Here is a 15,993-nt window from a genome sequence, read left to right as displayed (position 1 = left end):
CAACTGTTTTGAAAAAAGAGAATAGTATTCTCTTTTGACTTAGTATTAATAACGGCATATTCGGACTTTTTTACTCTGGCTCCCTCGACTTTGAAAATTTCAAATATATACCTTTTAAATTTACATTGTAACAGGAAAGTTTGTTACGCTTATGTCATACTGTAGCTTTTAAGTGATGCTGAAAGCGAACGCGGTCTTTCACGCTGTTAAAACGCAGTGCCTGAACATTCCGATAAGACAATGATCCTGTAAAATTCGAAAACTTTTATTCATCAAGTGCCAAAAAAGGGTTCAAGCAACTCGACATCATAAATATTCCTGATATCTTATGCATGGTAAACATAATTGCAAATTGTAATTCTTGCCTCTCATATTAAACCGAAGTAATTTATATTTCCAAGCTTGGTTAAAATAAAAAGCGTATTTTCTAATCTAATTTATTGTCGTTTTCTCCTTTTCTAGGCATGTCTTATCCAGCGCATGAGATAGAAAGGATCCGCCAGCTCTACAAAACCCGTGAAGGAAATGTGCTGCCAGTACCATGGTGTAAAGATTTCAGCTTTCATCTGGATGAGATTTTCACCAGGCTCAGGCTTTTGAACAAAGAAAAAACAAGAGGAACACTGGCTGAAGAAATCACCAACATGACAGCTATCTTCAAGACGGATGAAGGAAGTAAGAAGCCACGGACTGTCTTGATTGAAGGAGATCCTGGTATGGGAAAGACAACTTACTGTCAAAAGCTGGCGTATGACTGGGCAAATAGACGGGAAGAATGGGACGCGTCTTTTCCAGAAATCCAATTGCTGCTACTGCTTAGATGCCGTGATATGGAGACTAACATCTGGGAGGCTATCGAAGAACAAATTCTCCCCGAAGATATTAACGAGGAATCCAAAGAAAACTTTTTCAAATTCATCCGTGAAAATCAGTCCAAAGTTTTGTTAGTACTTGATGGTTTAGATGAAGTGGATGATCCTAGTAAACTGGCCATGTACTTAAAACTTGCTGAAGGTAGAGAATTCTCTAAATGTCGCATCGTTTTTACATCTAGACATGAAGTTGGAATGAAAGTTAGGCGATTCTGTGATACCTTGTGGGAAATTGTGGGATTCACTACGGAAGATGCAGAAAGTTTCATCTTCAAGTATTTTAAAAACAACAGACCTTTGGCTTACAAACTCCTAGAACAACTTTCACCTTGGTCAGGATCTAGAGACTTACGTGAAATGATGGCAAATCCTTTAAACACCACTTTACTTTGTCTTCTTTGCGAGGATTTCGAGGGTTCTTTTCCGACGGGCAGGACTCAATTGTACATTGAAATTGTACTCTGTGTTTTGAGAAGATATGAAGAGAAGAACCAATTGCCGAGTACCAACGACGACCTGATTAAAGTTTACGAGAAAGAGCTGATACATCTGGGGCATATGGCGTTCAAATCTCTGTGTGAAGGACAGCTATATATTGAAGAAAGCAGATTTGATTGCACTTCGACTGTTTTAAGTCTTTTAACTAAGTTTGGATTTTTATCAGTCCAAGTCAGTCTAGGTAGTCGAAGAAGACGTTGTGTGCGTTACGGATTTACGCACAAGAGCTTTCAAGAATTCTTTAGTGGTTTCTATCTCGCTTCGAAGATTCTCAGCGGAGAAGTTGACTGTGACACAGTAGTGACTGATGAGAGATATTTAGATGAACTGAACCAAGTGTTTTTGTTCATGAGTGGAATTGTTGTCTCACGATGCGAAGAATACGCAGTGTGTCTTGTAAAAAGCATCGCCGCACACATAAACGGCGAAAGTCAAATAAGCAGGAATCTGAAATTCGCGTTTGACTGTGTAGAGGAGTGCGCAACCCATAAGAAAAACCTTGAATCGCAGTTGTTGCATACTTTTGGTTCCCACCTCGACATTACGGCTTTAGAGGTCCATTGTAAAACAGTATTTGATGGATCGTTGAACTTTGAGTATTTCTGTCAGGCTCTTACTGTAAATACCTCTTTGACTCGTGTGGGTATAAGTACATGCCATATAGACTATTCTGATGCTGCGTCCCTCTCTGATGCTATTAAAGTCAATACCGTATTGACTAATTTGGATTTGAGTGAGAACAATATTGGTTCTTCTGGTGCTGCTTCCTTCTCTGATGCTATTAAAGTCAATACTGTATTGACTAATTTGGATTTGAGTTGGAACAATATTGGTGCTTCTGGTGCTGCTTCCCTCTCTGATGCTATTAAAGTCAATACCGTATTGACTAATTTGGATTTGAGTGAGAACAATATTGGTTCTTCTGGTGCTGCTTCCCTCTCTGATGCTATTAAAGTCAATACCGTATTGACTAATTTGGATTTGAGTGACAACAATATTGGTGCTTCTGGTGTTGCTTCCCTCTCTGATGCTATTAAAGTCAATACCGTATTGACTAATTTGGAGTTGCGCAGTAACGAGATAGGTGATTCTGGTGCTGGTTCCCTCTCTGATGCTATTAAAGTCAATACCGTATTGACTAATTTGGATTTGAGTGAGAACAATATTGGTGCTTCTGGTGCTGCTTCCCTCTCTTATGCTATTAAAGTCAATACCGTATTGACTAATTTGGCTTTGAGTAGGAACAATATTGGTGCTTCTGGTGCTGCTTCCCTCTCTGATGCTATTAAAGTCAATACCGTATTGACTAATTTGAATTTGAGTCATAACAGGATTGGTGATTCTGGTGCTGCTTCCCTCTCTGATGCTATTAAAGTCAATACCGTATTGACTAATTTGGATTTGAGTAAGAACATTATTGGTGCTCCTGGTGCTGGTTCCCTCTCTGATGCTATTAAAGTCAATACCGTATTGACTAATTTGGATTTGAGTAAGAACATTATTGGTGCTCCTGGTGCTGGTTCCCTCTCTGATGCTATTAAAGTCAATACCGTATTGACTAATTTGGATTTGAGTGAGAACAGTATTGGTGCTCCTGGTGCTGGTTCCCTCTCTGATGCTATTAAAGTCAATACCGTATTGACTAATTTGGATTTGAGTAAGAACATTATTGGTGCTCCTGGTGCTGCTTCCCTCTCTGATGCTATTAAAGTCAATACCGTATTGACTAATTTGGATTTGAGTGAGAACAATATTGGTGCTTCTGGTGCTGCTTCCCTCTCTCATGCTATTAAAGTCAATACCGTATTGACTAATTTGGATTTGAGTTGGAACAATATTGGTGCTTCTGGTGCTGCTTCCCTCTCTGATGCTATTAAAGTCAATACCGTATTGACTAATTTGGATTTGAGAGGGAACAATACTGGTGCTTTTGGTGCTGCTTCCCTCTCTAATGCTATTTAAGGCAATATTGTATTGACTACTTTGGCTTTGAGTAAGAACTAGATTGGTGATTCTGGTGCTGGTTTCCCCTCTGATGCTATTTAAGTCAATACCGTATTGACTAATTTGGATTTGAGTGAGAACAATGATATTGGTGATTCTGGTACTGGTTCCCTCTCTGATGCTATTAAGGTCAATACGGTATTGACTTATATGGATTTGAGTGTCAACGGTATTGACTTATATGGATTTGAGTTGTAACGATATTGGTGCTTCTGGTGCTGGTTCCCTCTCTGATGCTTTTAAAATCAACACCACTTTGACTAATTTGAATTTTTAGGCGGATCCAAATTGGTGATTCTGAACGTGCCTCCCTCTCATACACAAACGGTCAATAATGGGTTTAGTTTAATGGTTTTAGGTTTTAATGCAATGATTAGGTCTTGTGGCTAACTATATTCAGTATGTTGCTGACTATATATCGCGCAAGTGTGTAAATACTTCAGTTTTTTTGTTACAAAACTGATTTCCATGGAATTGCTGTAAATTGTTGTAAAAGTTGTTATCGCTAGGAACATGACAGTTGTAAATATACAGTATGGCTTCCAGAAGAGAGTTGTCCTGAGTGTCTCTAAATCTTGATCTTAAAAACCATTTAATTGTAAAAAGTACTTTCATTTCAAGATTGTACGCTGTGTCGTAATCTGATCAGCGCTAACCTGTCGCTGACGACTTATGGTTGTCTTTTACTGACGAAAAACTGACGCCATATTTTCACCAGTGAAAGAGTGTCTCAATGGTGGGGGATGGGGTTTTTTTGATGGTTAACAACAAGCCGTTTTGACGGTTTATGGTTATATTTTATGTCATTTGACGGTGGACGGTTATTTTTTCGGAATAACGTTTATAACACGAAATTACAGCGCAAATTTGACTTAAATTTTTTTCCTAAAAGGATACAATTTTAGTTCTTTAATTTGTCCACTACAAATTAGGTTGTTAGCTTCAACTGTGTGTCTCATTTATGTAATTACATCACCTTTGTTACCGTTGAACGTATCAATCACTTGCACCCGTGACTAGAAGTTAAAGTACTTGCACATAAATGCATTTTTGTGGGATATTAAAACGATCATTTATAAACAGCACAACTTAATTAATTCTTAATTAAGGATATCAGAGACATTTGACTGCTAATATTGGCTTGCTCGTTTGACGGTTTACGGTAAAAATATTGCGTTTTGACAGTTGACGGTTAATTTTTGGCCCTTTGATGGTTGACGGTTAACCCCATTGAGACTCGCGTTCAGAGGTAGGTAATTCATATTTGATATAGCAGTGCCCATAGAAACGGTTGTTGTATGTCAGGAAAGTGCTTACAAGCTGTACCTCTTTCGATTTACTTCAATTATATTTGAGACAGGTTACTGGTCCCTCGAAGCCAACCGTTAGCCCACTGCCTCTCCCTGTGCACCTCTTTCAACTTCAAGTCCGTTAAAAACTAAATTGTACCCACTTATACTCCTTGCCGTGGGTGGGGAAGAGGGGAGAAGGGGATGAGAGGCACTGTGAAAGCACAGATAGCCCGGATGCTGTATACAATTTACGGGACATCATGCTCTTGGTACTTGCTTTCCGATTTCAGCCGTTGTGCGTTTAAAATGATATATGAAAATGCGTCGACAATTGCTCTAAATCATAAATGCTATGTGTAGGAAAGAATTTTAAAAAAATTGGCTGACTTGACGTTTGTCGAGTTATAATTTAAGGTGTTTTGCTTCCATTTTACAGAGGAAGAAAAGTCAGGCGGCCTAGTAGGCCGACGGTCTGCACTCGACCTCCATACATTCCACAAGAATGGTCTAGATGCTGGGCGTCTTTTTCAGGGGCAGCCATTTACATAAAGTGGGCAGCCAGAACACAATGACGTCATAAAGCATGATAATTTGGCGCGCGCGTTCTTTGTTAATTTATTACGAAATTACGTCGAAGCGCGCGAAGACAGCTCAAAACCCCATAAACGCCACTTTTTAGTTCTGTGTTTTCTCTGAGAGCTCTCGCGTGTTTGGCGTAGATCGCGGGCCACTTGACGGTTTATATATATTTTCAACCAGAAAAGACAGCCGAAAACGCCAATAACGCCATACAAGCCATAAACGCCATAAACGCCACTTTCTAGTTCTGTGTTTTCTCCGGGAGCTCTTGTGAGTCTCGCGTTGATCGCGGGCCACTTGACAATTTATCTAGATTTTCAACTAAAAAAAGACAACCAAAAGCGCCAAAAACGCTATAAACGCCATACACGCAATAAACGCCACTTTTCAGTTCTGTGCTTTTCCGGACGCTCTCGTTTGTTGGTCTTGCTTTGATCGCGGGCCACTTGACAGATAAGGAAGCTACTGCTTTTTTCAAAATAAAAGCGAGCTTCCGTTTTTTGTCATTCATTGCAATTCACTTGCTAGAAAAAATTTTTCGAGCTTATGTCTATTTGGAACGTTATTAATTGTGTGAAATGGCTTTTTATGAGTGTGAACGATCTGCAAACTGCTCTGAACGCTTGTTAAACTTTTCGAGAATGTTCGAGAATGTTGTTGTCAAGTGAGGGTTCCACTGGGGCGTTTTTAAACCACAAACTGGTGAAATGACATAGCACTACGGTTAGCCTAAATAGTAAGCCTCCGGTCAGCCTGAATAGTGCTCATGTTAGGCTAAATGTCACTGTCTAAACAGTGGTTAGCTGTCAGTAATTGAAAGGGTTAACGGCCCTTACAGACACCTGTGGCGTAAATAGTAAGCCTCCGGTCAGCCTAAATAATGCTCATGTTATGCTAAATATCACTGACGCGACAGTGGTTATCTTTCATCAGTAATTGTCAGGGTTAACCCTCATTTTACAGACACCTGTAGCCTAAATAGTGCTCTGGTCAGTCTAAATAGCGCCCATGCTAGGCTAAATATCAGCGACAGTGGTTAGTGTTCAGTAATTGTAAGGGTTAATCCTTACAAGCTCTTACAGACACCCGTGGCCTAAATAGTGCTCTGGTCAGCCTGCCTAACAGTTAGGCTAAATATCATGTTAGGCTAAATATCACTGACGTGACAGTGGTTGTCTTTAATCAATAATTGTAAGGGTTAACCCTTACAGACACTCACATTGACTCTTACCCATAGTGCCGTTTCTTCGTTAATTTCGCCATTTCATGTTTTAAACACGCCTGTTCCACTGTATTATTTGAAAAGTCGACCTTGACTTGGCCATTGTGTTTAACATTCTGCATTTGCATTAAATCTCTATAGATTCCTCTTGGAATAATTGTGGCATCTAGCGTTCGTGTTGAAAATGCTCTTGGTACCGGCAATGCCAAGGCAGTAAAAAAACATAGTTAAAGTGGCCCTTACGGTTATTGTTAATTATAGAAGTTTATTTACATTAACTACAGTCTCTAATTTTATAGTACTCTTTCTGAACAGGGACTGTTATTTCGTTTAAAATAACGTTTTCCATCGGTCTAATGTTGTTTGATTTTACGCACCCAATTTTTATATTGCTGGATACAAAATTAATATCCTGTCCATTTGAGTAGAGTTTATTTAGCAAACTATTTACTAAGCAAAGTAAGTGCTAGAGCTATAGTGTAGCTGGTCAAAGTGCACTGCTAGTTGGATAATCAGTTGAATCAGTATATTTAATTTTGCAGTGTGTGTGGAGCTTGTGGTTTTTTGCTGTCTTCTTCGTTGTTTCATTCAGGAAACAACTGGAAGGCTCTTCACAGATAACAGGTTTGTAACTGTCAAGGCGGATTTACAAAATTGAAGCGCAGGGTGGCGGGGTACCTCCTCCTTTGTCTATTTTTCTGTTCTTGCTCCAAGTTGCACTCGGCCAGAATGCAAATAAACCTCTTCATACGGAGACGCTTGCTGTGCAGGCTCACCTACGATCTAGTAACGTCATTCGCAGCGGTTAAATGCAAGAATTCAACGCATCTTCCATTTTTATGGCCTGAAAGTTTGTATGTGTTGGTGTTATCACCTTTAGTCTGATAGCAGAATTACACCGGGCAAACATGCTGCTCATTATTGTTCGTAAACATTCACTGTAAGTCAAAGATGTATGGGTTATTGACCAAGTGTGAGGTCAAGATAGGTGGATATTGACCAAGTTCTTTTTTCGCGTGTTTATGGACCGAGACGGAGTCGAGGTCCACAAGCTCGCAAAAAAAGAACGAGGCCAATATCCAGCAATGTTGACCGAACAAGCTTGGTCAATAAAGGATTTATTATATGGCTTTCGGCGGGTAGTCCCGAGCGGGCAAGATAGTTCCATCTTGCCCGCTCGGGTAGCCAATCACAGCGCAGGATTTGATTCATCTTGCCCGTTCACGGAGCTAGCCATATAATAAAACAAGGTAATATTTCAATTGATCGAATTTTAGAGAAGTAAGTGAAAATGGAAGCGCAGGTTTTAATTTTATCTCTAGACCAAGTGAAAGTTGACATATACAGAAAACTTTATTGGATATGGCAAAAAAAAAGTGTCATTTGACGTGACGTGGTAATTTAAGCCAGCAATGAAGAGGTTTCTTTTCATAGCCTGTTATGTATAAAATAGTCAAAAATATGGATCTTTTATTTGTCTTGCAGTGATGTTCTGTCTCTGTATAAAATGACTATTTGGTTGATGTCAACCTTCGTTGTCTTCGATGGAATTCAGGTATTTTTTTGATTTCTGCGAAAACGTACAACCCTTCACAGTCAGTTCTGAAATAACCTGCGATCAGGCGTCTTTTTTTTTTCGCGAACGGGGGCAGGGAAAAAAGAATAGATCAGGAAAATAGACTTTTTTGATGTTGTCATGCAGTATCAACAAGTTTTGGTATTTTTCATATATGTAAGCAAAAAGCCACCTCCATAGATCATGACGTCATGGTGAAAACCAAGCTTTAGAGTTCCTTTTGGTATTCTGTTCCGTCATATTTATTGTGCTTCCAAAAGAATCCCATACTGTGGATCTAAACAGTTACCTTTTCTCCTTTTTCAACTTCAGCTTCTGAATGATTAAAGAATTATATATATATATAAACATTTTAAAAGAAATATAAACGCTAGTACCAAACGTTTCGGCGTCATTTTATCGCCATTGTCAAATGCAAATTTTTTGTTGCACAAATTACTTAGGGGAGTGGGGAGAGTGGACACTTCTTTACCTCGGGGGTTATTACACCTGTGTTCATAAATGATGTCTTTTCTTCTGTTCACTATTGTAAGCCAAACGCATTTTTTTGCCCAATTGTACCTGGCCCCTGGGAGTGGTATGTATAGTGTTCTTGCTGTTGACCCTCATGTTCTTTTATTTAACTAGTTTTATTATTTGTTTTCAATCAGTCACAGCATAGAACAGGTGTTAAGTCTGAGATGAACCAAACGTCAGAAAATTTATTAAATGGAGACATTCAGAAAAAAGACTCGGGTATGTATTATTGGTTATTGACAAATCACTAACGCAAAAAATGGCGAGCAAGGAAACATGAGAAAAATGTAGCTTGCAACGACTTGCTCATTTGACAAACTACAGTTTTGTGGTGGCCTGCCGTATCAGAATTGGTCATAAACTGAGGGCTTATCCTGCATACGGCAATGAGCAATCATGAAGTGTGGGCTCAATCTGTTTTCCAAAGTGAGAAGGCGTCATGAATTATGGGCTCATGTAATTCAAGGACAACTGATTCTTGTATGAAGTTGATAAACTTCAGAAACCGTGTACGTGCACAGCGAGTTCTTCTTATTCGTTCTTAAATTAACAAAACTAGGTATAGGTATGTTTTGCATTATGCGAAAAGCTCTCTACTGTGACCTTTTTTCTGAATTGATCCTTTCAAACTGGATTTACAAATCTTCGTCTCTCCCATTTTTGAGTCGCTTTGATGCTCACGTGACTCTATCAAGACCTGCTCTTCTGTCAAGAGAAGTGAGTGACTGTAACGGAAAACATGAATTCATCTCACAAGGAAGTGAACCAAATACAGCAATGTGTGATGTTCAACTGAGACAGAAACAGATTTACATCATCAGAGAAGAAGTCTCTGATAAGAAAACGAATTCTTCCCTTAATTATTTCCTTGTTGATATCAGGCGCTGCTGTAGTCATACATCTTTTAGTTCCTCTGCCGTCTTCCCACGACACGGCGTCAGTTGGTAATGACACACTTAGTTTTAACGTGACCATAGTAACCACGAAATCACCGACTTTGGATTATTACAAATTAGTGTAACAGTTTGTGCCCGTTTTGAAGCAGCTGAACTGTCTGTTTTCAGATAGTAGGAAAATTTTGCTCAAGGCAACATGCCCGACGGCCAAACGAGGAGTCGAGAGCACGTGGAATATCCTGCAGTCGGTTGATTTCGCACTGCCATTCTTGGCGTTTTGTATGGTTATAACCAGAATGCCGGTGCCATGGTGTTCTTGATGATATGCACGAGTCGTCTTCATGATATCACTTTGTCTTTGCGCAATCTACCTATCATGCCATTACCTTCAAGTCTCTCTTTTCATTCTTTGAATCTAAAACATGCATTTTCAGTGACTGGTCCAATTTTTCCGTAGTGGGAGTCTTGTTATAGGTTGTGCTGGGGAGGGGCGCATGAGAAAGATGTATCAGCAAAAATGTTTTTCTGTTTAAAGTATTGTAAGTGAATGATGTCAGTAGTAAAATATAGAGGTTATTTTACAATATATCTGATAATATTTAAGAAAGCATACGCTAAATTACCTTTTTGAATTACATTCGACAATAAGCACTTAATGACTGGCCCCAAGGGAAACAGTGAGTTTTGTTTCCCCGAGACCCTCAAATCTTTTCAAAGACCCTTCATGAAAAATATATTTCTAACATCTTTTCACAATAAAAACCTTTACATTTGCATTATGAGTTTTCGAGTAGTACTTGAAAATTACTGTAATTTTACTCATTAAAAACTGTTCATTGAAGAATGCAGTTTAAGAGTTTTCATTGGCTTAGCCATCATGGTATTCGTATATCTTATTAGATGTTTTGTTTTGTAGTATCGCTGTATATTTTTATGATTTGTGCCGTATTTTGACGAGACCTTAGGGCGATTCAAAATACAAATAACGAGTAAAAATATAAAGCGATACTACACACCAGAACATCTAATAAGAGGTTTTTTATTCAACTGCTGTAGTCAATAGATTTATCAATGAAAGAGGGAGAGTGTGACAGTTTTGCGTGCGCGCACCGACCTGTAGGGCAAACAGGTTTTCTACTGTACAAATAACTGTACAATATCGCTGTATATTTGTACTGCTATTTGGACGGTATTTACTGCAGTTGGATAATCACCGTATGTAATGGTGATATTAGGCAGAACCATAACAAAAGTTAAAACAAGATGGCATTAACACCGTTGTCAGGCGGTTTTTTCTCTCAGGTCTCTTAAACGAGTGTTATAGCGATCGTAAACGCAAAATAGGTTAGCATGTTCATTTGTGACAAAGCACAATACTGTGCTGCAAAGGTCGTCATCTACAATATGTATTTTTGTGGAGGAGGAGAGCATCAGAAGAAAAATTAATCAATTTTAAAAAATGAATTATCCTAAAACTGCATCACCACTGTCAACAGTTGCAAAAATGACTTGATTTCACTTTAATTTTTCTCAAGCCACGCGCCCGGCGGGTTTAGAGCCAACTTATTAATTTTTTTTTTATTTTAAGGTGGCTCCGAATCCCCTCCACATAAATTTTATTAAGCTTACCAAAACTTTAGTCTTATTACTATTCAATAAACTGTTAACAATGGGGTTCACAAGGCTCGTTTTTAAATAACAATTAATATCAATTAATCTACATTTAGTAGATTAGCTTTTAAAATTTTTATTTCGCTCTGAGGCTAAGGGAAAATCCTTAGGGCGCTTTCAATCTGGCCGCTGGGGACCTGTGTACAAAAAAGATTACCCTTGATAGTGTAACCCGTGCGGCAAATTCGTGCGGCATCAGCAGAAAAAATAGAAAGAAGAAAGTAGTAAAGAATGAAACTGCCCCATTACGCAGCAAATAGCTAAATAGTATCTTGGCAAACTTCTCGTTGTGTGAAAACACAGAAGTCATACCGGGTAAGTATCTGCTGTTTACTAGTGGTTCCAACAATAACAGCTTTATACTTCAACGATGCCTTTCTTGATCATCGTGTGGTCCTTTGCATCGAGCAGTTAAGCTTATGTTGAAAGATTAAGCTTCATTAGCTTTAATTGCTATGATTTTTCTTTACGTTCGTTTACGTAAAGCTTTCTGGGTGGCCACTTTTCGCACGTTGCAAGCAGAGTTTGTTTTTAATTCCACGAATTTCAATGACAAAAACATACTGGGCATAAATCTATCAATATGTCCAGATCCATTGTGTGGTTTTGAATATGAGTGTTCATAGTCTATATAAATAAGCTTATGTCAAAAACGTCTGTCCATAATGTCTGTCCCTGTATAAACGATGCCCCTAGAGGTTTAGGAAACCAAACTCTCACCAAAGAAGAATGTGAACCAAGTGGACTGCAGACCAGGAGTGCTGTAGCTGCATGTGTGCAACCTTTGTTCAGTCCACACGGAATACATCTCATTTTTCTCAAATTGACACAAAAATGATCTACAGACACTGCAGCTATTCCCATGCTGGGAGTGGGGTGGGGAGGAGGGGGCAGTCTGGGGAGGGACAGGGTACGAGGTACTTAAGTTAAGAAATTACAGGGATGTGTAAATGAAGCAGCAAAAATCCCTTTGAGTCTTCAAGAGTTTTCAGGCCCCAGTTATGTGGTCTTGGGTACCCGAGACAACCCTCCCCTTGAGGTAACTTTATCGAGCGTTTTTATGTGAAAACATCGTGTCTGTAGTCTGAGTCAAAGTTGACCCTGCATGATTATTCATAACCCTTATTGAATAATCAAATGTGCAAATATCCCTCTTTCTTTGAGTTTTGCTCGGTCATTCAATCAAAGTGGGTTTTGTGGAGTTAATTTTCACTTTTGTGATGTGAATTTCTGCTTTAAATCCTAAATCTAGACATTTCATGACACTCACTGTGCTGAGACTTGTCTCAGTTAGGGGAGTCAAAGTGTTTATTAGGAAGAAGAGTGTTCCTGCTTGCCAGGGTTACCCTACCTGCTGAGATGAGACAACTTGCCCACCCAAGTTGTTTAGCCCCCAAGACAGGTTCGCTATCCTCTTGTAAATGGTTGGTTGAATTTTGCAAAGAAATTTCGTGAAAAGTTACCTCGGCTAGGGTAACTTGGGGGGAAGGTTGTCTCGCATAACTGAGACCATATAAATGGGACGTAAGTGGTTATAAGAACTGCCAAGAAAGCTTTTCTCACTTTCTGTAGTGTGTTCAAAGAGACTAGTAGTATTGTGACTTCCCCTGTATAATTTAGATGTTAGTCCTTCTGAGGTTACCTCCCAGCATTGTGTTAGGTCCAAAAAAAAAATTATATAGTATCCATTATACTCCGAGGTGAAGGGAAGTACTGTGGGAGTAAAGTACATCTAGCGTAGCTGAGAATGCAACATACATGACCCCAGCCAGGGCTTGAACCCTGACTGCTAGGTCCAGGCTGGGTTGTTCAAATCTTGATTTAGCTAACCCAAGATTACAGTTAATTTTGATTTCGGTTTAGTAACTTTTTGGTGAGGTTTTCTGTTTATGTTGTTTGTCCTTCAGTTTTGTATTTGAAGAATCTCAAACCACGCAAAGCATAAGCAGTGAGAAACATTTTTATTCAAAGAAAATTAATACATGTACTTCAGTTAACTTTTAATTCTGGGTCAGCATTATCAACTTTCAAACAACCCGTTTCCCAGAGTCTAATGGGATAAAACTATCAAACCACCCTTGTGCCAGAAGTAGACCTAAAGATATCCCTTGCACCAGATCTTGACCCTTCTAGCCATCTTATGGTACACATTGTACCTACATGGTTGTCACTGCCAGAAGAGAAATGTGAAAAAATACTTTAATCCCCAAAAATGTAAAAATCATGCATAATCATAGTAATCATAATCATACATAATAAACCTCACAAAATCCTCCACATAGAAACATTATATCCACATTAGTTTTTAAACCTGAGTCCTCCTAGTCCCTGTTCCATAATTTGCTTAGGGTTTTTCTTTCTTTTTTAGACTAAGAAGAACACTATGAACAGTGGTCTGAGTTTCAGTGAAAACTTTGAACTTAATTAAGCTGCATTATTATATAGACACAAGTGTTTTACTGGAAAATATAGCCCTCGTAAGATTTACATGAAACTACCTCTGGGACTTGAGTAGCGTATTTTCCATATCCTCACTAGTGAAGCTATCAATGACCTCACTGATCTCATGTTTGACCCTAACACTATAATTAAATTTGCTGGTGTATGATCGAATCTTCCTTGAAAGTCTTCAGCAATCTTTGGTAATCTTCAGAAATCTTTGGCAATCTTTGGAAATGTTTGGAAAATATTCGGAAATGCTTATGTGTGGCCTTCAGACAATTTTTGAGGAATCTTTAGAAATCTTTTGGAAAGTGGTCGGAAATCTTCGTAAAATCATTAAAAACGTCATAATCAGTATTTCTATATGATAAACAAAATAATCCATGGTTGTTTGTAGATATGGAAATCATGTCACTTGTTCAGTGCACTCACTCATGAGATATCGAGTTGAACACTCAAAGAGATATTCCATATCTATGCATGACCATGTGTTATCCTCAATTTATTCAGGGAGTACTTTTTGGTGCAAATTTCTGAAGTGTTTTGCACATGAGCATACATGCACTGTATGTGTACTTCATTTGGTTCTGCAGTGTTAACCAAGTTTGATTCCATTTTGAAATAAACTGATTTCTTAAACAAGCATTAAATTTTTCTTGAATAAAAATGTTTTTCAATGGTTACATGTATGTCAGTCAGAATACAAATTAACTAAATAAAATAATTAATGCTATACCTTACAGATAATATTTTTACATCACAGAAGCTGCTACATGGCTGATGATGCAGAAAATCGAGCATTACCAAACAATGAATTTAACATTCATGTTAGACAACAAGACAAACAATATCTGCAGGGAAGGACATGTGGTTGTCGTGGTGGAGTGTTGTCAAGAAGTATAGTTGCCGAAATCAAAGGCTTGTTTACTCTAGCATGGCCGACCGTATTATCTCACTTCTTCTACCATCTGGTGTTCATGATCAGCTTGTTTTTCGCGGGACGTTTGGGAGAAGTTGAATTAGCAGCAGGAACATTAGCTATTTCTTTTATCAATGTGTCTGGACCATCTGTTTTCTATGGCTTGTGTTCTGCCTTGGAAACATTAAGTTCTCAAGCATATGGAGCCAAGAACTTGCATATGGTTGGTGTTGTACTGCAGAGAGGCTTGTGGATTTTTGGAATAACATGCATTCTGACCTGGACTCTGTGGATTAATTCTGAATTACTGTTGCTGAAGGTACATCAGAAAAAGAATGTTGCATCGTAAGTATTAGAAATATGTATCTAGTCCCCAGGGGGTACTCGTAGTATACATAATGGGGGAATCAGACAGAGCTTCATATCGCAAACCCACAAAATACATGAGCCTGAAATGCTTGTCATCAAAATTTCCTACCCAAAAAAATACAAGACTTAAATACCAGAAATCGTATGTTGCTGAAAAAATGTTCAAATGAATAATTTTGTGATCCACTGATTGCAACAATTTCTCTGAAAGATGTGTAAACCCAAAAAATATACAACCCGAAAAAAATACTGAGGGTGTAAGTTTTGAACCCCCCAAAAAATAAGTCGGATCCTCCGTCATGTATACTGTGAGTACCCCCCCTGGGATCTAGTCAGAGTAGTTTTTTCACTTGAGTAACGGGTCAGAGTAATTTGCATTTGTTTTGGTTTACATTACCATGCAAGTTCTGTGATTAGTTTAAAAATCCTGCACCAGTTCTTCATCCAATCAAATAAAACCCAAACCAACCTTAACTTGTTCTTGCAATTTTTCTTGTAATTGCGCTTTGTGTTGGCTATAGTCATTTGGTTTGAGTTTTGATTAGATCACTGGATTGCTGGTCCCCTTATCCAGAGTGATATGGCTAGGGTGGTTACATTGGTCCTGGGTTTTTTGACACTCAATTGAAAACCACTCAAAAGACTGTCTAATGATGTTACTGTAGTGAGGACACTTGAATTGTGAACACTTGACATTTTGTTGTACATTGTGTCAGTGACTTACCGGAGCTTTGCAGGCCTGAAGGGTCGCCAAAGGGAGCACCATTAATGCAACCACAGGAACAGAACCACATGCATGCATGCGTAGAAATGGAAAACTGTGCAACTCTTTTTTCATGATCAACAAGCATACGCCCTAGGACGACAACATTCTGCAACGTGGGGGCCATACTCCAGCTAATTGGTTGACCAAGACATGCAGCCTTGGTTTGCAGCATACATATTAGATATTGGAGATCCATGTTATGGTTAATTGACACCTGTCAAAACAAGGTATCTGCTGACCAGTATCACATGATCATATCGCAGGCTCAGGTATAGAGCTTGTCAAGGTCATGTCTTATTTGAAGTTGCTGCTAACCAAGAACTGATTTTGAAGTGCTGAAGATGGTTTCCAGAATTTTTCTGAACCAAGCA

At 38.7% G+C, this 15,993-nt stretch overlaps 1 protein-coding gene and 1 pseudogene across 4 annotated transcripts in view; both read left to right on the top strand.

The window, feature by feature from the left end:
* The window catches only part of LOC145466184 (uncharacterized), a 30,242-nt pseudogene extending 20,735 nt beyond the window's left edge, over window positions 1–9,507 (top strand). The window contains exons 7-11 of the transcript XR_014041836.1: window positions 463–3,543; window positions 7,010–7,091; window positions 7,953–8,022; window positions 8,694–8,778; window positions 9,119–9,507. The product of XR_014041836.1 is annotated as an uncharacterized LOC145466184 (transcript). The remainder of the gene's footprint in view (window positions 1–462; window positions 3,544–7,009; window positions 7,092–7,952; window positions 8,023–8,693; window positions 8,779–9,118) is intronic.
* Window positions 9,508–11,290: 1,783 nt separating this feature from the next.
* LOC145466645 (multidrug and toxin extrusion protein 1-like) overlaps window positions 11,291–15,993 on the top strand; it is a 101,839-nt gene continuing 97,136 nt past the window's right edge. For all 3 annotated transcript variants that reach the window (XM_081450358.1, XM_081450360.1, XM_081450359.1), the window contains exons 1-2: window positions 11,291–11,441; window positions 14,312–14,832. In XM_081450358.1, the coding sequence (XP_081306484.1) occupies window positions 14,342–14,832 (491 nt within the window). In that variant the 5' untranslated portion in view covers window positions 11,291–11,441; window positions 14,312–14,341. The remainder of the gene's footprint in view (window positions 11,442–14,311; window positions 14,833–15,993) is intronic.

The sequence above is a fragment of the Orbicella franksi genome, chromosome 13 (genome assembly GCF_964199315.1).
Source record: "Orbicella franksi chromosome 13, jaOrbFran1.1, whole genome shotgun sequence".
NCBI lineage: Eukaryota > Metazoa > Cnidaria > Anthozoa > Scleractinia > Merulinidae > Orbicella > Orbicella franksi.
The sequence above is the reverse complement of the archived record's forward strand: the minus strand, read 5'-3'. Positions and strand labels throughout refer to the sequence as shown.